This window comes from Drosophila erecta, unplaced genomic scaffold (assembly GCF_003286155.1).
Source record: "Drosophila erecta strain 14021-0224.00,06,07 unplaced genomic scaffold, DereRS2 tig00000092-arrow-pilon, whole genome shotgun sequence".
Taxonomy (NCBI): Eukaryota; Metazoa; Arthropoda; class Insecta; order Diptera; family Drosophilidae; genus Drosophila; species Drosophila erecta.
The window spans coordinates 1,175,959-1,198,365 of record NW_020825207.1 but is presented as its reverse complement, the minus strand read 5'-3'; the positions used below and the strand labels follow the sequence as shown (position 1 = coordinate 1,198,365).

At 47.4% G+C, this 22,407-nt stretch overlaps 1 protein-coding gene across 1 annotated transcript; it reads right to left on the bottom strand.

Annotated features, from left to right (window-relative positions):
• Nucleotides 1-4,332: 4,332 nt before the first annotated feature.
• LOC6547778 lies at nucleotides 4,333-21,459 on the bottom strand. Its single transcript, XM_001976537.3, has 2 exons — nucleotides 20,730-21,459; nucleotides 4,333-7,443 (listed from the first exon to the last, which is right to left on the bottom strand). The coding sequence occupies exons 1-2, from the start codon at nucleotides 21,093-21,095 to the stop codon at nucleotides 6,925-6,927; spliced, it is 885 nt and encodes a 294-aa protein (XP_001976573.1). The 5' UTR covers nucleotides 21,096-21,459; the 3' UTR covers nucleotides 4,333-6,924.
• Nucleotides 21,460-22,407: the final 948 nt, after the last annotated feature.

Genomic DNA, 22,407 nt, shown 5'->3' with positions numbered 1-22,407 from the left:
CTTTGTTTTAGCAGAGTTCTTGTCTTTTTTCGCTTTTTCGCTTTTTTTGCTATTTTCGGCAGTGCGAAGTTTGCGCTTTGGTTTGCCTAATAAATGTGCGTGCAAACAAAGAGCCACAATACACGTACACGAGGGCGACTGAGACGGACGATGGGCGATGGGCGAGCGGGAGGGCACTAGTGGATAGACAGTTGTTGCGACAGCCAAAGGATAAAGGATAATGACAGCCATTAGTATTAAGTGCGCGCTGGCTACTTTGGATCCTCCCCCGATGTAGCAGTTTTTTCTGGCTCCTCCCAGTTTTCCCATGCCCCGCTCATTAAAGTTGTTAAGTACTTGGCGTAAATGTGGCTTTTCGAGGGGCCCGTGGGCTGTGAGTCGGAGTTCCCGCAGGACTTTATGGCGGGAAGGGGAGGCCCTGAATGGGCCCGCCATTAAAGTTAATTTAAATGCGCCCTAAGCGCTTTAGTCCGAAAAGCAAGGGGCGCCGAACTGAAAGTAGCCGTGGCAAAACACTATAATATCTGCAAATTTTCCAACCAATGCAGGCGGAAGACAAAACATATTCAATCACTCTTGTGCTCTGACACACCGAAAAGCCCACATTTCTGACTTGTGTATTGTTTTTTCCCAAACAGAAACCACAGCTAGAGCTCCACTTTCATTTCATGGCAAAGTACAAAAGCCTTTCGAACAATTCACTGCACAATGAGTGACATCAGGTGAAAATATGGGGAGTGAATGGGGCATTCAGTCGTCGGAAATGTTTCTTGTGCATATTCTGATTTTTGGTCAAGTCAAGTTCTTAAAATGCTCTATAAATACCTCACTTTTTCAGCATTTCTCTTTCGTTTTGCGCGCCGAGTGGATGCACATTTTTGTGTACCTTAAAGATGCAAATTTGGCATCGGCAATCTGATTCAAAGCCATGCGAGAGATTCTTTAAAGCTGAATAAAATAAAGACAACTGGATTTGGAATTTGGTCAGTAAGTGAACTGTGCTGTATCTCTGATGATCATGCTTGATGCCAATCAAAATGATACGTAGTGCTATATTTGCTTGAGTAGGGTATGTGTTATTCGCCACTGCGAGTGCCTGCTACACTTACACCTTTTGTTGGCTCCTTTATGGCGTGCACGCCACATTTGCGTTCAATGAGCATGAGATAATGTCATCATCAACGTCGTCTCCATCATTCATCGCCAGACTTTCTGGTCAGAGCCATCCGAGATGCAGTGTCTGCTGTCTGGGACCTGGGAGTTGGTCTTTAATGAGTCCACATTTTCCTTTTAATTAGTTCCGCATTTACTAGTCCATCTGATATCACAAAGGTTCCCGATTAATAGGGTATCAGTATTGTTAAGCTGTAATGCCTCCCATTTAAATGCGGGCTTTGTCCACTAACTGATTTAAGAGCAGCTCTGCGTATGGCGATCATTTAAAAAGGTGGGGCGCCACTTGTTGTGTTTTCCTTGGCGAGCGGGCTTAATAAAATAATCTACAATTTCTATGGCTGCCAGCGAAACAATTGCATCTCGCCCACAGTGCGAGTCCTGTGCCAACCAATTCAGTTGCGAATTGTTGCTGTGGCGTATTTTGTTTCATCCAATTAAATTTATATTTACAGCGATGTTTCACACACGGCAGCCGGTGGATAAATCAGCGCAGATATATGATGCAATTCGGGGAACCTGCCGTTTTTATTTGTTTGACATTTGCATATTGGGTTTGATTTTTATTTATTTGCCACGGCGGTGGAGGTTTTTCCCTATTATTTATGTGTCCGTTTTTTCTGCATTTCACTTTATGTGTTATGTGGATTCAGGAGATTTTCACTCTGATTTGATTTTGCATCGCATAACATTTATTTTCCATTTATTGCCGCTGTCAAACATTTACAAAGGGACTTCAATTGCGGGATAAATCCCACTTGGTGAGTCATAAACAAAATTTTTAATAAATCGCGACTCCTTCAGCTGCTTCTTTTTATAGTAATCTCGGGCACGTATTTGCATTTCCGCAGCGAAGCCAAAAGAAAACCTGCTCGGCATATCAATTATTTATAATTATTGTTAATTTTCAAAGCAGGCATCCAAGCAGGCAAACAGAAAAATGGAGCTCACAAAAACAAGGAAAACCACAAAAAGCACCTCAATTAAAATTCAAATTAGAGCGCTTGCGAAATTCCCCCGTCTGGTGGCAAAAGTGCGAAAACTTGAAACCACTGGGAGGTGCACCACTCACCGCCATTCTCCACCATTCACCACCATTTTCACCAGCGTTTCCACCAGCATTTTCCTGCGCCGGAAAACTAACTGCCTAAAATGAAATATGAACCCAGAGCGTTGGAAGTGGGGGAGCGTGACGAGAGCGGGGAAAGCCCACTTCCTTAGCCGTGGACTACTAATAAGAAATTTGTGAACTTTGCAAATTTGCCATCATTAATTCTGGGCGGGGGCAAGGGGCGTGGCAGCCGTGCGGGCCGTGCTGCTTGGTAAATTGTCGAAAGGAACATTTTTCATTCGCCGGTCCGGCGTCCCTCGTCATTGTGTAATAATTGTCAAGCAATTTAAATCGAAGCTCCGAGCGTAATAAATTGTCATATGGCAGGAACGGAGACACGCCCCCACGCCCCCACGGCCTCCAAGGAGCTCGGTTCGGCGGCAAAGTCCTGCGCGGCGCTGAAAAAACAAGGTAATGAGGAAACGGAAATTGTTGCCGGAAGTTGGGAGCCAAGAAAAAGGCGGAAGCTCATTTTGCAATATTCACAGACGACTGATTTCGATTTCTAGCGACGGCTTTTCCCGGGCTTACACCATGAATTGTAAATTGATTGAGGACCCAAACGGAAATCATTCGATTTCGCCTTGTCCCCTGAAGGATTCCTGGTATTTATCATTAATAATAGTGGCCTCTTTCCCTGCGCATAAATCCTGGCATGCCGCTAACTTAAAGAGTAAAGTCCTGGCGGAACGCTTGCTCAAGTCTGAATGTCAATTTTTCGGAATGTATGTCCGGAAATAGGCACTTGCAGCTGGAAAAGTATCTTGAGTATGCAATAATTGTTCATGCCGTAGTAATTGTTAATTGTTAATACCGTCACGACACCTTAATAAACATTTTAGGGATTTCCAATTAATATTCAATGCGTCTCTTTAATTCGGAACCATTTTATTTATTTTGTAACTACAGTATCCTTGGCTCTAATGACAGTGCAAATAGCGTGAGAGCCTGCGCCACTTTACTTCGGCGTATTTAATGAAAATATATATTTTGCGCTTCTGCTGAATTTACCATTTCCATTTCCTGATTCGTCCGGCTCTCCAGGACCTTAGCGCCCAAGGTTTAGGCCGTGTCCTGTGACAGGAGGCAACAAAATTGCTGCGCGAAATGCGCTCGTAAATGCTTCCATGCTGCCAAGTTCTTGTTTGTGAAGAGCTGTTCAAATAAGCACCGGAGCAGCAAGAACAACAGCGTGAGGGGTCCTGGGGTCCTGGGGTCCTGGGGTTCTGAGGTCCTCGGATCCTGGGATCCAAGCGGCGGGGCGTTTAGGACCCGCCCGCCGTTAGTTTCATTGTTGACATTGCAGAGGCAACAGAAACAGAAACAGAAGCAGCAGCAGCAGCAGAAACGCCAGCGTGGCAAAAGTGAGCTGGAAAAAGGCAACAAAAAGCAATTAACTTGGCTTACATCTCTGTTGAAAGCTGAAGCGAAGGGCGCGATTTATGCCGCCGGCGCCACGGGAGCAGGTGCACAGGTGAGCGGCAGTTGCAGGTGCATTTCCAGCTGAGCTCAAGTGTCCACTCGTCCTTCGTCCCTCGTCCTTCGTCCTTTGCTCTGCGTCCTTGGCCGAGGCGTGTGTCCCGCACACTGACAGAAGTTAATGGCTTGGCGCACTTCAGGGGTTAGATCTGCTTTGATTCGCCGTAAAATGGCCAGGATACCAAGAGGTGCGGAGTGCTGGGTGCCCGGCTAAATGATTGAATATTCACTTGGGCAGCTGGCACAATTCTAGCATAGGTTGGTAATCAATGGAGTGGAGGCTGCTGGCTAAAATATTCTATAAGATTTCCGCGGACTTCCATTAAGGGACATACCTTTCGCGGATTCCCCCAAGCTGAAACACTCGGCGGAGAAAGAGTACAGGGTATGGAGCTGATAGTTCGATGTAACCCATTGTAAGCCCAGAGAAACAGCCTTAATCTGCTTTCCTTTTTTATTTGCAATGTTTTGATTTCTCATGTTCAACTGCATTCTACATACCTTTGGGGTATTTATTTTCATTACACGAATCCACTGCCAGCTCAAATTGCATTTGCCGAGGCTTTATTCCCTTTTCCCTTTTGATTTATGCAGTTGCATTAACATCGGCGTGTTTGATTTCGATTTATATTTTCATTTGCGTTTCCGTCTGATTTGATTTGCGTTTTTTCTGCTTTTTTTCTGCTTTTTTCTACCGATTTACCTTATATCTCGATTAGACTAATTATGCTCGCTTACATCGCTTATTTCGACAGAAGCTTAACATTAATTTATTCCCAGTGCTCCGCAGCACGGAATTTATTTGTTGACTTGTTCGCTATTTAAAGTGTTTAAATAGAACTACAAAAAAGCTCATGCGTGTTTTGTTCGATTTGTTTTCAAGTGTTGGACATTCAGCTTTAAGCCGAACAACTCGTGTCTGTGTTTGGTTTTAAGCATAGGCAGAAATATTTGCTACACACAGAGAGCAGGAATCCCTAATAAACATTTATACAACTCGGGGGTACGACATCGATTTGCGGGTTTTTGGGGCAGAGTGTTTCGACTACCAGTGATCTCTGAAAAATAACTCGATTTCTGGACATCTTTGTATTCTCTCTAATTAAAATGGACACAGATATTTGCAAAGACGTAATTGTTCAATAAATAGTTATGTATATTCGCGTTTTTCTGTTTACTTGGTTTTCGTGTTGATTGTGGCAGGTACCTGATACTTAAATATCAATGAGTTGGGGGCAAAGTGGCAGGGACATCTGACTGAAGCAAATAAGGGAGTTAAGAGGTTTCGGCCTTATTCGCTTGCGTGTAAAAGCGCCTAAAAGCGAGCTATGCGAACTACAGCAAAAATGTTATTGTATATGTAATCGCAATACAGTTATACAAATACACAGATATATACGCAAAAAGGTTCAGCCTACACACAAATATATAGATATATATATATAATATATATAGATTCATATTCTAGCTTGTAAATATGGATTTTTAAACTATCCTTAGCCTACGTTGAGTTTTGACTTAGCTTTGGTTTCCTTTACGTTTGGTTTCATTGTTTTTTAACACTTAGGGTTTTTGGCAATTGGAGCTCCGGCCTTACCAACTTGACACGTGGCAATTTGTGGCGCCAAAAGTCTCCAATCATTGGACGAATTGTTGATATACGTTGCGTATCATGCTCAAAGTGAGTGAATAAGAGGGATAGAGCCGTAGCACGAGTGGGTCAGTGGGTTGAGTAAGTGAGAGAAAGATAGAGAGATTTAGGGCTTAGTTCCTTAGATTAGCGTAGAGTAGGCAAACTCGGTTTTGGACGAGTCGGCTAAATGGCCAGTGACACTAATCAGCAGTTTCCAGCACCAATTTTGCGAGTTCACCACGCTTTCGAACAAGAGCACGATCATGTGAATCGCAGTGTGACCAAGCCGCCAAGAAAAGCACGCTTGGTATTCAATGTGACCATGCAACTTGCTAGAAACAGGAAATCAGCTCACGAGACATAAAATCATGTTTGTTTGCCTTAAACAGCTCGTTAAATAATTAACTTTAATGCCCGCTTGTCGTCAAACTGCTGTTCAGTGCCAATGGCCATCGCTCGAAGCTGTTGACTTGCTTGCCTGCGTTGAGTTGTGCTTATATTTTAAAGCTTAAAGGCAATAGGTTTCGCAAACATGGCCGTTAAAGTACATATTCGTATGTAGTAGAAAAGAGTACCAGCTCGCACACACACACAGCCTCGTAAATATGTATGCTATAGCAGCTTATAGTGCGCACTCACAATCACATGCTTCGACAAGCACAAGTTTCAATTTGTTGCACTTTTTGAAGCATTAAGTAGCCGTCCAGGCTTAAGTGTGCGAGTGTGTAAGTGGGTGCCTGCGTGTTGGTGTTAGTATGTGTTGATGTTAGTATGTGTTGGTGTGTGCTGGTGTGTGTGTGAGTTGGCAAAGCGGTTTAGTTTCATTTAGCATTTAACAGTTACTAGTATTTGGTTTTTTCGCTTATTTTTTCCGGTTTGTTTCCGTTTTTCATATTACACAACACTGAAAGCACACGTAAAGTTTTTGTTTCCTAGTTTCCTCTTTTTCCGGATTTCTCTTGCACATTTAGTTAAATTACAATTTACGCACTAAACATGCAGAAAATGTCGTATAACCTTAAAGATCCCCTCCGCCATTACTTTTCTAAGCCTTATGATCTAGTGGCCTCGGCAATTTATGTTACATTTTCTATAGACCTTGCGAAACTTCTTTTGATTTTAATTCGGGATTGCACAACAAACATTTTGGCTCTACTTAGATGCTAGAAACTTAAGTGGTATTTTCCTAAAAGGACTGTGTCTGTTCTCACTCCCAAGCATTTTTTGCTTTCCTCAAGAAATATTTAAATACAAATATACGTTGCCACAAGAAGCACTTTCGCTTCAACAATCACCTATAAAGTGCTTTAAAGTATGCCACAGAGCATAATTTTGGCTTATTGAATTCCGGGAAACACTGAAATATTTATTAATTGTTAACTGTGCGCGGATCTTTGTTGTTAGGAATTCAGCAATTTCTCGAAGAGCAAAAACAGCCACAGACCCCTAATTAATTAATTAATTTCATTTCGTTTCCAATGCGGAACAAAAGGTCGGATCACAATTACAAAAGTGGGATGCAGGCGCCTTAGGAGTTGCCCAGGTTGGACGGCGACGGTGGCCACTGGCGCTTGATGACCGCGAAGTGAGTCATCTGGAAGGTGTTGGTCACCTGGCAGCGGCGCTCCACGAATCCGGTGAGGCAGTAGCCCATGTTGTAGTCCTCCATCGAGATGTTCGACGTCAGATACAGCTTGAACTCGTCGTTCCACGCGGGCTGCGACTTGTCACAGCCCGTTGACCCCGTCCGGATTGCATCGGCAGGTATTGCGGGCGTGGGCGTGGCAGCCACCGAACCATTGCCCGCTGCCCCGCCCCCCGCCGGCGATGCAGCTCCGCCGCCCCCCGCCGTCGTCCGACGAAAGTGTCCGGCAATCAGGAGGGATCCCTGCTGCTCCAGCGGCAGCATCCGGGCTTTCGTCGCGCGCCGCTGGGTTCCGGAGCACTCGACGATGCGGCAGCGATTGGGCTGCCAGAAGCAGGGCGTGATGGTCCAGTAGCTGGATGAGGCGGTCCTCGCCCAGCCCTCCTCGGGATACAGCAGTATCTGAAAGGAGGCGGAGATGATGAAACGTTATGTGAGTGCACGGGGCGAAATTGTGTGGTCTAAATAGAAAACTGTATAATAGCTGAGCGAGTTCTTCAGAGGGAATGCAGTATTAGAGTTTGGGATCACAAGTTTCAGTTTAAAGCCCTTTTGGCCGCTTTAGACACACTTAAACCAGACTTTTTTCTCCGTGTAGCTCTTTCGGACCATCGCAGCCAATTGCAAATTGGTTTTCTGTGTCGCACTTTAATTGAAAATCGTAATTAAAATCGTGCAGATTGTTTAGCCGGGATTTGGAATCGGATTCGGTTTCCATGAAACTGCACCTTAATCAAGTCCACGGCGAGTGTTTATCATTAAGTGGGCAATTATAGCTGAACAGGATTTCGTTTAATTTGGTCGAATTAAATTGGCATAAAATCGACATGAAATTGCTTTTGACGCTTTTTTGGTAGTGAATTTTACACCACAGGAGAGCCAGGCCATATAATCAGATTTCATAATTCACTTGCCCGCCATTCACCTGTTGTTCTTAGGCAATGTCCCCTGTCAATTTGGCCGCCTCTGCTCCATTGCTCGCCATGCTGCATTCCCGTTTTAAATTGACATTTATGTCACTGCCACTGAAACCGCAGTTGGCCGACAGAAGCCGTAAATGAAATTCGTCAGCTAGTTTATCATTGCCAAAATGACTGTCCTCCGCGTGGCTTCAATTTCATTTACCGATTTTGAATGCGGTTGCTGCGGTCAATGTACGCGGCTCTTTCATAATTAATACATTGCACAGTCGCTAAATGCCAGACATTTTAAATATTTGCGCACAACGAGGCGTATGCTTAATAAGCGTCCGGCAAACAGGAAGCAGGGTGGAAAGCACGCCGCTTCCAGGGGCTAATCAAACATTGAACTTGGCTTAAAGGCGCCAGCAGCCCTGCGAGCTGCAAGGAAAACTCCGGCAAATTGAAAAGGGGATCAGGCCGGAGTGGAGCAGGAAAATCTGGAGCCCAAGTGGGGGAGGTGAGGAGACCGAAGGCAAAGGCGAAAGGCGAAAGGCCAGCGGCCAATGGCCACCGCAGGACCCTGGAAACATAACCAGGAGCCAGCCACCACCAGGAGCTGATGCTTTTGAAATTGAAGTGGCTGCAGCTGCAGCCACGAGGAAATGCGCTACGGGGGCTCTCAGTTCTGCCTAGGTTTCGCCCCATCCTCGCCTTTGTTCTCCACTTTGGCTTTAAAATATAAATCCGCATATGCCTCGGGTCGAAACTGGGTTTTCGCCAGGTGAATTGTTTAAAATGAATGCATCGCAGGGCACTTAAAAATGCATCCGCTTACGTTTTATTTACGTTCGACTCCGGCTGACCGAAAACAATGAGGCCGATCGATGCGATTGAGTGTTTGAATGGAAGTGAAAAGCCCGGCCACGGCACATTAAGCTGGAAATGGAAATCGCCTTTCACATTAATGAGTATTGAACGCTTTTCCCTGTCGGAAAATGTCTGATACTCATGGACAGGCATTTAACTTATAAACGCGTAGAGTGTCGGGAAAAGATTTCCACAATTGCTGACGCACTTGAATGACTCCATTTTCCCTAGATAATTATCTCATCTTTCTGTTTCAAATGCCAACCTCTTTTATTTCTCACGGCATTGGCCGTCATGGGACACCGAAAATCGCATTTTCCGCGGAAAACCCAAGCTGATGTCTGGCTTGCTGGCTGCATAGATGGCACATAGACGGCACATAGATGGCACATCAATCCGTACCACCAACTGCCCTTGTGGCGACCAGAGCACGTGCAGCATATTTGTCAACTTGCCCCACATGACGCGATTGGCTTCGCAGAAATTGCGCGCTCGTGTTTGGAAATTATAAAGGCGGGGGGAAATGGAACTGTGGCTCTGCGTACGACTGCCTAATAAGCTGCCAAAATGAGCTTAGTGACGACAGATACCCCACTGATTGGTTGCCCCCTCCGCCCCCCACGATTCTGCCATTGCATTATTCAAAGACGCCAAAAGTGCGCGCTGCCAAATTGAAAATGCAACGGCAGCCACCGATGCACGCAACAAATCGCTTGCCACTATCAAGGGTCATAAAATCCTTCACTGCCATCCGCGTCCTTGCCACCACCCCCTCCACACCCTCCCCTCCTCCACCCGCTGAGCACACATATTGGCTGTGGGGTTTATGCAGCAGGATGCACCAGTGGTGGCCCAGAAGTCACTAATGCCCACAGTGATTGGTAGTGCGGACTCATCTGAAAATACCCAAATATTATATGGAGGAAATATCTCGAATTGTATCTTCTAGTACATATTAATGTTATATCTTTTATAATGATCCCTAAATCGGTTGGCCTTGTCTTCTAGTTGTTCACTATATTTTATTTGTTTTTATTTATTAGCTGGTAATTGCATACCCGAATACACCTATTCTAAAGTGACTGCCAGCACCAGCACCCACAACTATTTATGGGGACACGCACACACGCTCACACCCACACACACTCACACACCCACACACACACACACACAGGGGAGAGCAGACACGTACACGCTGGAAAATCACTTCCGCTTTTGAGCTGCAACGTTGGCAATTTCGCAGAGCAGCGCAGATAAATGGGAAGTGGGTGTGGGTGTGGGTGGGGGCACTAGGAGCAGTGGGAGCACTGGGGCTGCTCCAGGACAACTGGCATCAGGTGGCGAATGCCGAGTGGCGAAATCGAAAACGTGGCCAGGACTGGGTCGTCGCTGCCCATTCACAGACGCAGGGAACTTCTCCTTGAGGCGTCCGTAATCGATTTCTGCGACTCTGCGCGGGAGCCGTTTGTTGACTTTGGGTTTTTATGGCGCGCCACTTTATTGCCACCACAAGTCCACGGCGACCCTATTCCCAAGCCCATGCCCTCGCCCATTCCCAGTTGGCTTCTCAGCTCCGGTTCGGTAAATAAAATGCCAAATGGCAAACGGCAATACCCGAACGCGCAGGGCGAGCTCCATTGTCGCCAATTGGCAACTTTGTCTATTAATTTGCTTAATGAGTTCGGTGACAAATATTGAACGGCTGCAACTCAACGAATAGCTGCCAAGTTTGCAGGATCCTTTGGGTTCCTGGATTCCCTGGTGCCCCTGGAACCCTGGGATCCCCGATTCCCGAGTTCCGAGCACAGAAACTTTTCTCATTTCGCTCGCCCGTTCGCTTCGCTCGACATTAATTAATTAAGTGCTGCCGCAGACATTTCAACACTTTTGCCAGTCAGCCAGTCAGTCAGCCAGTCAGTCAGTCATTCGGGCGGGCATTACTTAGGCAAATGGTCTCTGTGTGTATCTCTGGGCACTTCAACTTAATTACCCGCCCTCATAGCGGAATGAGGGGGCGGAGGAGCTGTGCCTCCAAATCCAGCATAAGCTCGAAAATCAAAGCTTCAACACGATTGTCTAAGCACTTGAGGAGCCCCCGGCCCATCGAGCTATCGAGGTCCTTCCAGCCAGCCGCCCACTCATCCATCCCTGCACGCAACTCCACTCAAAGGTCCTTCGAGCAATTTAATGAACACTTCTGATGTGGAAGGATGGAGCAAGTTTTCCGCTAAGACGGAGAAGGGAGCTTTCTGGAAGATTAAACGTAAGCAACTGTGTTTCCCATTTTTGTAGAATATTGCCTTTGTAGCAATATCCAGTAACATACTTATTAGGGGCAAAGGTATAGCAAGCATGGAAAATTCTAAGCTATAGTTTAGTTCTGGGAATAATACAGATATTACATAATATTACAGATTTTTCCATCCCTCCCCGAAAGCAGAGCCTTTGTTTCATCCGTGAGCAAACTTCGCCTCGAGTTCTTTACGCCATTCTTACGTGTACGGAAAGGCATTCCATTGAGTTTGGGGGAAATTGGAGTTTTCCTCGATTCATTTCGATTTCTTCGCTTCTCGAGAGCGCAAATGAGTTTTTGGCTGATTGTAAAACTTATCTGCTGGCTTTGTCTTCGATTGCCAGTGCCAATTGTATCGGATATTTCCTGTTTGTGTTTCATTATGCGCCTCACGCGCTCCACTATCCGCATCGCCTCCTTTGTCCTTCGAATGGAGCTATTCAGGAGGTCCTGGGAGCTGGGAGGCTGGCGAAAGTTTTAATAAGTTGCTCATTAGCACAGAAATGGAAAAGCTGCTGCTGTGGCAGGCAGACAAAATAATTTACACGCCAACATCCGTTGCAATTAAACTGCAAGGGTGAACTTAAATTTCCGGGTTAGGAATCGCCGCTGGCTTCCCGGATGGCCTCGCCGTCTTGGCCTCCATGCTGCCCATCTTGGCCAAGTTGTCCAAGTTTATGGCTGACTGCCGCCGGCTGAATGTAGATGTCAACGGATGGGCCCACAGCGAAACTTTGCCCGCCAGTATTTTCTAAATTTAATGAGTTGTATTACGAGCAGCTTAAAGAGGGCAGCCCCCATCCCCGCCAGCCGCAACTTGGTGTAAACTTCTATATGACAAAGTTTCGCTCGCGAGTCCTTGCGGCGTCGCAAGTAATGCACAAATTAAAGTTCTTTGCCAAACTACACCAGGCAGTGGCTGCTGAAAGTTTCCTCCATCCTCGCCAGCGCTAGTTGACATGTTGAGTCGCACAAGGATATGCGTGGCTACAAATTTGATATGTTAGACAAGTCCCGGCTACATGGAAATGGCAAGTGGGATGCGGGATGCGGGATGCGGGATGGGGAAAGTGGGAAATGGGGCTCTGGGCTGCATGGGAATCCACTTGCAATCCTCCAGTCGCTGCACCATGGGCGATAAATGCCGGCAAACTTTGCGGAAGGATGCGGAGCAGCAACTATTGGCAGTGCCAGGATTCCGGATTCAGGATTGGGGGGTTAATGCGAGCGGAAATATAGATATTGCTTTTAGTTCAGCCATGTAAATGCCGTCGTTTATTAGGGGATCACTGCGATATAAACTCGCTGGCGTTTTCTGCAACATCTGCAACGGAATTTAGTTGTTCGGCCTTGAAAGGCAAATATTATATTTAGTTCATTAACATGAAGCACTAATTTTCTAAAATGGCAAACTAAAATATTGAGCACATCTCATGGCACTGTAATATCATTTGAAAAGTATTGTAAGCATATTCATTTTATATATAACTTTTTCTTTACTCCATAACATTTATTCCCCATTTCCCAACTTTGAAGAGAACAATTTTTCCCATAGAATTCCCTGAAACTTTTGGATCGAAATCAATGCCATACCACCGCAAATTCCCATTAAATTTAATTTTCATAAATGTTACAGCATTTTGTCATTGCTAAAGTTTCTGCGTTTCAGAGTTTCTGAGTCTGCAGGCGGCCCGATTTTCCACCATTTTCCAGCGAAGCACACACTGTCATCTCTGTGGATCCCGGGATTCTGCGTTCGCCGGTGTAAAAGATTAAGCACATTTATGTGACAAGTGCGACATCAGCGGAGACAAGGAGGAGCAGGTCGAGATGGGGTTGGAGTGGGGATTGTGATGGGCTTCATGTCCTGGGGAAGGATGCGCGCGACAGCCACGCATGTGCCACAATTTAAAGTTGAGCACTAATGAAATTTGAGCTGCCGCTTTCGCAGCTGCCAGGCAATTGCAGACTTGCAAAGTTATGCCATACCAGATACCAAAAATGGCATCGAATCCGGCAATCCTGCAATCCTGCAATCCTGCAATCCTGCACTCCTGCAGTCGTGCAATTTGGCCGGAGAGACGTGTCCTGGGCCTGATACCCCGGCTCACAGCTGGGAGAAGTTTGCCCTAGTCCTGTTACCCGGTTAATGCGAGTCAGGAGTGGCGGCTTGGAGTCCTGTGCACCGCATGTTTGGTCCTCGGATTGTCTCATTAGGGGCAGAGGTCCCGGTCACGCTTCAATTCACAGACTGGGCTCTAAACTTTGCCTTCGAGCCAAGTCACCGCGCAGAATAGCTCATCAATAACCCATTTGTGCGGTGCTCAATGGCCCGGGGAGACCGGGAAAATTGGGAGGCTGGGGGGATGCTGGTGGGTCGATGGGTCAGGGGTCGGGGCTCACGACCTTCCCCACGGGCCAACAGAAACAGAAACGGAACGTAGCGGAAACAGCTTTGAGCCCGATATCCCTGTGGATACAAAACGGTGGCCCCGTGTATTCACTTTGCCATTCAGACGGAGGCCCATAAATCAGGTCGAGGCCCCCCAGCTTATAAATCTCCCACATCTGCGCTTTTCATTGGCAATCAACGAATCAGCGAGGAAATGCTTCTTTCAGTTATTTTTAATGAGCGACAGCCCCTGCAGAGAGCTCCATGTCCATGGAAATCATCTTAAAGCGGCGGGAAATGCTCGCGAAGTTCGAAATTTCAGTGCTTCAGCCGGGGCATGCAACATGTTGGGCGCGTAATGTATGGCAATGACTAAGAGACGAAATGAAATGAAAATTTAATAAAATAAAAGTATACGAGCGGGCCTGCTGCGAGGGCGGAGGAGGGAGGAGGAAGGAGGGAGGAGCTGCTCCTCGGGGCTAAAGACGTTTGCCTTAAATGAAGATGTATGCCAGCCGGGCGTATGAGTAATATGCGCAAATATGCGCATAAAATAAAGCAACTTGTAGCAATTTCCCCTGTTCTCGGGTCCTTTTGCTCGGCGCCCCTGGTTCCTCTGGCCCCTCTGGCTCCTTTGGCTGCTCCGGATCCTTTGGGCCGTTGCCACTTTGGTTTCCTCGGCGTCTTTGGCTGGCTTCTTGTGTTTAATTTAGGCAGCCATAAACGTAATGCGGAGCCTCAAGTACTCGCATCCAAGGAGTCCCAGTCCTATTTCCAGTGCCAGCCAACCGAATTTATATGGCGGCACATAAAACTGGGCAACCTTACCCTTACTTCTAGCCATTCGTGCTTCATTTCCTCGGCATGGCGACATAAAATAGAATTTTATTCGAGACTGCTTTAAAGACCGAGATATTGTCTTTCGGCTCCGGGCATTAACCCATTACACGGCTTGAGTTTCCGTTTCGGCAGTGAAAACGGGCGATAGTATATCAAAGGCGGAATTTTGAAATTTATGTGCCTTCTTCATGGCCCAAGTGCATACATAAAAAATTTAATATCACATTTTAATGTCTGTATCATCGAGTACATCATTGATAGGCATGGTACTACCTATTTTGAATGTCATTCACAAGGCTACTAAAATCCTTGGTCTGTTTGCAGAATGGAAATATTTTGTTGGGGCCAGACTTTATAATTTTTTGTTACTTGCATGTACTCCTTCAAGATTGATGGCTTTGAATTCAAAGGCATGTTTGTTTCGCAAGTTGTTTGAAACTCGCGGACGGGCTCCATAGAAGGGCCCAACTCACAGGAAGCGCAAACAATTTCCAATCACAGCCTTGAAAGCCCCTATCATTGTTCGCCGCCAGGCTAAATGCTCGTTCCCATTGTGTGCGACCCAGTTGTCCCATTGTGCGATTGCTATTGGGATGTGAGTGCTCGACATCAAAGGCAGGCCTCGTCCTGCGGATGCCCTGGTGTCCTGGCTGGCACTCACATTCTGTTTGGCTGCCAGCACGTTAGCATATCACCGATGCCAAGCCATCCATCAAATATCGCGCGACCCGGGCGAGCCTTTCGCGTGCCTCGCAGGATTTCGAAGGATTCCTGGAGGTTCTGCCAGTGACTGCCTCAAAATTCGCCAAGCAGCCCCTCCGCCCCTCCGCCCCTAGTACAAGGCACTTTAAGGGCGACACTCTCTGGAGGACATGGAACTGCAACCTATTTCGTTGTCTACCTCATTGAATTAGCCCCAACATGCTCACTCGAGCGAAGATAATAAATTGAATTAAATTGATGCGCAGGCAAATTGGCCTCTGCCAAAGGAGAAATTCATTTAATTTTTGGCTCAAATGTCCTTTTAATTCTCCGCCTTTGCCCTTGTTGGTGGCCAATATGGCCTGAGCCAAAATATTGTTGACAGCACATGTGGCACATGTGGCACATGGCAGGAATTGTTTTTTCGGGGCTAATCAGGCGGAGCTGTGTGCCAAGTGGGGAAATAGTGCCACAGCAAAGTGGTCCGAAATTCCTTTACAATTTCCAGTGAGTTACAACTGAGAGTGAGTGTATCTTGTAGTTCAGCACTTAAGTTAAGCTGGAGGCGATTGAGGTGCAGATAAGACGGACAGACAGACGTGCTAGATAGATGCAGCAATAATTAACTGCATGGAGCAGCTGGGTCACAGAGGAAAGGCAGCGGGGTGAAGGGCGAAAGAGAAAAGGTCGAGGAGTGCCTTAGCCCCCCAGGTGCTCCAAGCTCCCCAGCAGCTTAACTTGGCATTAACGCAATTTGTCACGGCAGAACAGGCAGCAGAGAGCCGGCAGTTTAGCTCCAAAAGTTGTACACGCCGCCAAAAAATGTAAGGAGGCAACATTTTGGCTTGTACGTGGCTGCCGGGTCTGCGTTCTTGTTTTTATTTTTATTTTTATTTTCATTTTTACTTATACTTTTATTTGGCAACATTGAGCTGACAGGTGAAATGAAATTGCGTGGGCTGCATTTACACATTCCTGCGCAGCGTTTTCCACTTCAACTTAGGCTTATCCCAACGGTCCCACTTTGAATACGCCATGGAGATGGAAAATTCCAGCGAAAACATTGACAGCCACAAAATATGTAGGAGTAGCTACGAGTTTTCCGTTCCCATTTCCACTTGCAGTCCGTAGTTCCCAGCTGAAACTGCAGAATGACAGCAGACTGTGGCTTAAACAAGAAATACCGGGCAGGTAAGCTTCCCCGGGCAGCTTAACAATAATGGCCAAGATATTTGGCCAGCTTCAACTGCACGCGTAAGCCAGGGCTTTTCTACGAGTTTAGGGGCAGTTTTGGTTTTGGGATGGATGAAGAATTTTAATTTGGTAATAGGAGCTGCTGGATTATTTGCGGTCCTCGTACCTGCTGAGTTTGTATGACAATCTTATTCGAGCGCTTTAACATTCAACCAGCCAACTTACTATGGATTAAACCTAAAGCTTAAAGTCGGGCTAGGCCCATAAATCCTGCTGGCCATGTTGCAGGCGCCGCAATTAGAAAACCTGCCACTCAGTGGCTCATTGATAGCTGTAAGCCGCCAGTTCCCCTGGCCACTTGCCACTTGCCACTAGCCAGCCCCGCAGCCTCCCAGCCTCCCAGCCATCCACCACTTACCACAAAAGAGCCGAGAAGCCAGTCAGCAAAATCGCGCATACGGCCCGTGGCCAGCTGCATCAGCTCGAATGCGGGTGGCAGCAAATCGCCTTAGCAGCTGGAGGGAAAACCCTAATAAACCAGCAAGGAACTGCACAGTTAAGCCTTCTGCGGCTGTCACGCCCCTTCTCCATCCGCCCCACGCCCCGATAGTAGTAGGCGTTGCCTTCAACTTTGACCATAGCGATTTAAATCTTTGCCGGGGAATATAAATTTAAGAGTGCCCCGCTTACTTATCTAAGTCTATGACTTTGGGTTAGGCGTTTGGGATTCAGGATTCAGGACTCAGGACTCGGGATTCGAGGATGAGTCAGGCAGTTGGGCGCTGGGCTGCGGAGTCTGGGGTCTGGGATCTGGGATCTGGAATCTGATGAGGAGCAATGGGATGGCATTGCCGCTGTGCTTTTTATGCCCGCCATTTTGCCGCTGTCTCTTGGCCTCTTCTTGCTACAAATCATGATAATAAATTCCAATTTTATTTAGTCAGTGAGGCGGCAAAGCACCCTTGTCATCGTCATCGCCAACGAAAAAGCGGAGTATGGAAAGCCAAGGGAGCGCCCTTCAGCCAAATAAAGGCAGCCGAACTGCTTCATCTGGTGGGCAGAAAAAAGGGTCTGTGTTTCAACTACTTGGATCAACGGTTCAGCTCAGTTTTATGACTTTTTATTTTATACACCACACCCAGCGCCCGACATGCCGCATCCGACTTGCCGGCTTCCAGCGCCAGTTAAATAAATACACTCCCAAATTGACTTGGCCTGCTTAACTTTTGGGCGGGCATAATCAGGCCTGATTATAATGAATAGTTGGATCCGGCCAGCCGGCCAAATCAGTAAACAGCAAAGAGCCAAACCAGAGGCGACACTCGGCCGACCAGCTCATCAGTCAGCCAGACAGACAATGCAGTTTGGAGTGGACCGCAAAGCCCCTCCATCTCCTCCTGCAAACCCATGAATCCGGCATTCTGCATCCTTCCTCCTGCGTCCTGCTGGCTTCGTCATGGAAAATGCAGCAGCAACGCCAGCCAAAACACATTAGCCGTGTGCTAAAAGTGTCGCACAGCCCAGGCGGCCAACGCACACATCCTTCGAGGAGAGTGCTTCCAAAATTCACGACCCAAATCGAGTTTTCAAATCGAACTATCTTTAAATGCCTATTTAAATGTAGCACAACGAAGTACCACAACATTTGGTGGTCTGAAATAAGTAGGTGGGCATGGTCTTAGACGGAAGCACTGTTCCCATGAAATGATGTAATCCTTCCTTAATTGAACATTTTACGAGTGACCCTCGGCGGCAGTGAGCGACCAGGCGGAGGGTCCTTTTTTCAGTTGGAGCTGAGCTTGCAGGACATGTGGCAGTTGGCAGTTGGCTGCGCTTTCCCCGCCCCACCTCGCACCACGCCCCCTCCGCCTCCTGCTTTTGGCTGTGGCTCTTCATTGCCTGTTGGCAATTACAACGTTGCAATGTTGATGGCATTTTCTTCCTTTTATATGCATATGCAAGCTCACACACACACACTCACACTCGAGCCAGGACATAACGATGCTCGCAGACAGTCAGCAGCTTACAAGGACATTCCGAGGGGGTGGGAAGTGGGCTGGAAGGGCGGGCCAGTGGCTAGTCACTTCCGCCTTGCCCGATGAGGACGTTCGTTTTTTCATAATACTCTTTCGCTCTGCGAGCTCGTCGAGTCCTTGATTGCATTGGCCTTTGTGCTCGGCAAGCTAATTACACGGCATGAGGAAAGGGTCATTAAAACTAAATGGGCAGATTAAAGTGTAAAGCATTTTGCATTAGCCATTGTCGGCGCTCAAATAATGAGGCAAACGGACCAGATCATTCGATCCAGACCTGACTCCATAGATACATTTTCAATTCGCATATGCCGCGGTATTCCCTGACTCCAGCGACACCTTCTTCCCCCAGCGAACTCGGCTGTTAATGCAAATATGTCTTACAGCATTATCGCATTCGGTTAAGAGGGTAAACTTCACTCGGCAGATTTCACTTGCAACATTATCCGTATATGCTGAAATATATACAGCCATCTGGGGGTTGATTTCCGTTTTTGGGTGGTTGCAAATGGATACCATTTATCCTGTGTACAAACAGTTTTTGTTTTACCTAAGCCATTGCTATTGCTGTTGCTATTGCTGCTGCTATTGCTTCATTATAAAATCGATGGGGGACGATGTGTAAACTACCCTTTGAGGACGAAACTGGGGGTAATCAGATTGTTCATCAAAGGATCCTGCTCCTGCTCCTGCTCCTGCTCCTGCTGCTGCTGCTCAAAGCGCTTGATTCAATGACCGAGTAAAGCTTTTCGAATTGAATTTTACGGGAGCGGGCTCTAGAGCGTCTATGTCTCCATCGTTCCTCTGCACTCGTTGTCAACGGATTGGTGTTAATGTCCTTTGGCATTGTTGCACTGCCAGGACGACCACGACGGCCAAAGACCAGAAGACCAGAAGACCAGGAGAACTTACAACCGGACGACCAGGGCCACAAGTCGACTGTGTGCAAAATAGACTGAAATTGATGATGTCACTTGATAGGGCGAATGGGTTTTTCATTTTTCACTTTTTCACTCCGCACCCCTGCCCAATCCTCCAGCTCCTGCAGATCCTTCGTGTTCGTGTTGTTTAACAAATTCATCCTGTTGCTTGCGCTCCAGTGCGTGATGCCCAGCAGATTGCGGGGCCAGTGAGTGTGTGTGCGAAATGTGCATTTGATGCAGACACTCCTCGTGCAGAGAAACAAATTCGGGAGCCACATAGTGTCTCCTGGTACTGAAACAGGCGACTACGGAATCTACTGGTTCAAGTAGCGTGGGGATGGCTTCTTGTGAACTTGAAGGCTTCCCAGTTACCAGGACTAGCAGGCATTTAATACCATTTGGCTGGTTATTTCGGCAGTTATTTCGCCCAGTGCAGTGCCATAATTGAACATCTCTTTTTCTGGGGTTTTCGGAATAGAAGGAGCACGCAGCCATTGTTGTGCATCGACCTGTTTGATTGGCTTTTCTTTTGCACGTTTTTAATTAGTGGGAATTTGGGGATATCGGGAAAGTGGGTACACTGTGGAGCCACAGGGTGTGGAGCGGAGTGGAATGTTGTCTTTTGGCGCATTAAACAAACGAAATATTTCATAAGCGCATTGCGTCCTGGCCACAATGCCGAATGATTTATATGCAAAGTGGCATAAGCATTCTGTGTGTGTGTTTCCTGGCCCTATTTTCCCAGCCCATCACTACCCATCCCAGCCCAAACCATCGCATCCCAGTTTTCATTTTACCTAGGCCAAACCAAACAAACCGGGGGCAATCGAGCGAACTTCACTCCGCTGCCTTTGCTACAAATTTTCCAAAATTTATAACAAAGCCCCACACACACACACACAGGTGTATAATTGTGGGGGAAGGGGAAAGAGGGGCGGGGGATACCCCCTGGGTATTGGCTACCTTACGGTTGAGTGGCTCCTGGCTCATGGCTCGTGGCACTTTGGCGCCAGGACTCCGGCTTTGGGGTCCTCGCCTCGCAATGGATGACAATGTAGCCAGGAGACTGTAAAATTTATGCACTTTTAGGATTGTTTGCAATGCGCTCGAGAAGGGGATTGTTCCATTATGCGATAAGCACTGGGACTCTCTCAAGGTGTTCCACAGTACAACAAAAGGAGCCGGCTTCTGAAGACATTCCAGCTGCACTGGGTCAAACTAGAAATTAATTATCCACTTATTCCTTCTCTCGAGAACCTTGAAAGGAAGATGCAAGTAGCTGCTCCTTAACCCTTTCTGGTTCATTTTGCCCAGGCAACTGAGTGCTTCCCCCAACATTGCCTCCCTTTCAAATCAAATATTTTCAAACTAAGAGCATCCCAAATTCAATGCTAGAGTGTGCTTTGATTATTCCACTTCAAGTCAATTGAAGCCACTGAATGCAGCAGCTTCGCGAGCAAGGATTTCATGCGCATCCCGCCGAATTTCCATTTCTTTTGTGCGGGCAAACCCGTTGAGATGCCCCTGCCCTTCGCCACTCACCTTGTTGGAATTGCCATTGAATTTCAACAGCTTCTTGCAGGACTTGCCGCGACTCTCGAAGTAGATTTCCTGCGGCGTCCTGCGGCGTCGCTGTCCGGAAACGGCAGCTGGTGTGGCGACTCCCTTGCGCTGCAGTTGCAGCTGGGAGAAGGGATCGCTGCCGGCCACCGATTGCGTGGCCTTGTGGCGACTCACGCAGAGGAGGCGGCCCAAGATGCCGCAGCAGCCGCTGGGCGGTGCCTCACTTCCGGCGGCTCCAACTCCTGCTCCAGCTCCAACTCCGGCTGCATTGTTGTTGGAGCAGCGGGCGGATATGGTCATTAGGTTGCCATGGCGGCCGGTCGGGCGATTGACGTCCATTTCCATGTTGGCTAGCAGCGGAATCGTTGCCTACAGGGCGGCGTCGTCTTCCTTTGTTGATTTTGCTCGATTTCCAGTGTTTGTTTACAATTTTTGATTGCGGCTTCCCTGACCGCAGGCTGTGTCCTTCGTCCTTCGTCCTTTCCGCCTTTCTTGCTTTTTGCCAATGTTTCTGCTTTGTTGTTGTTTACTGGTGGCCAAAGTCTCACCGAAAAGTTGGCGCCCTCTCACAGACACACACACGCGCACTCACAAAACACGTCGCACCCACACCAGCAAGGAAATGCGGAAACTTCGCAGGACCTTCCAGCGCGTCGAAGTTCACAGGACAAAGTCAGCGAGCCAACTGATAAAAGCCGTGGCTTTTAAGCGTCTGGCTCGCAAATGTGCGCTCTGCAGGGTTGCCAGCTTTTGGAAAGAGAGCCGCAGGACGTTGCAGCCACTGAGCCGAGCGAGAGAGAGAGAGAGAGAGAGAAAAAGAGAGAGGGAGGGAAAGAGAGAGTGCGCAGGCACACGAATCACCTTGTGTGCATGAATGAAGCACAGTTATTACCGTTTTTTTTGTGGTCCATAGTTCCGTAGTTCTTGCTGTTTACGTTTCCCAGGGTCAAAGTTGTACAGCCCCCCGCTTTATGTTTGTAATTGTTTGTGGCGCCCCACGTTAGGCTGTGAATTTTTCGGTACTCGGTCTCGGCGGGGGAATACTCGAGTGTAATGGGTACCAAGGAGGCATTTCTGCGTATTAATTATGATTATTGTGGCTTTGAATCCAAACTTGCTACCTTGCTACTACCTTTTGTTGTTTGATTCGAAGCTACGTACCATCGATAGTGCCATAAGATGAGTGGGCGCGAATATTTGGGTGGCATTATACTGGAGTCCCCACTGTAGGTATTAAAAAGTTCGTAGAGCACGGCGAAAGCGTTTAATTTCGGCCAACAAGGACGCGGAAGAAGAAGAGCCGGTGGCCGTGTGCCTGTGTGTGTACGTGTCCGTGTGCGGCGTGTGTGTGGTAGTGCCTATGACTATGAGTGCTTTCGGCTCTAGACGTAATTTCAATGTTTCAACGTAATCTTTGATTTGATTATGCTGTTGAGCTGACCTCCCAGGGGGCGGGTCGTGAGTGTTTGCCAGAGTTTGTCAGTATTTGCCAGTTTGTCTGTTTGTTTGTTTGCTTGTTTGTTTGTTTGCTCTCAGCCTGAGTCTGGACCACTTCCGGGCAGAGCTATAAACGGATTATAAAGTAATTTAATGCTTTTTGTTGCCGACGAGGATGCCGGCGATCCGCCTCGTATGCGGATGTGCGCATTTATATTTC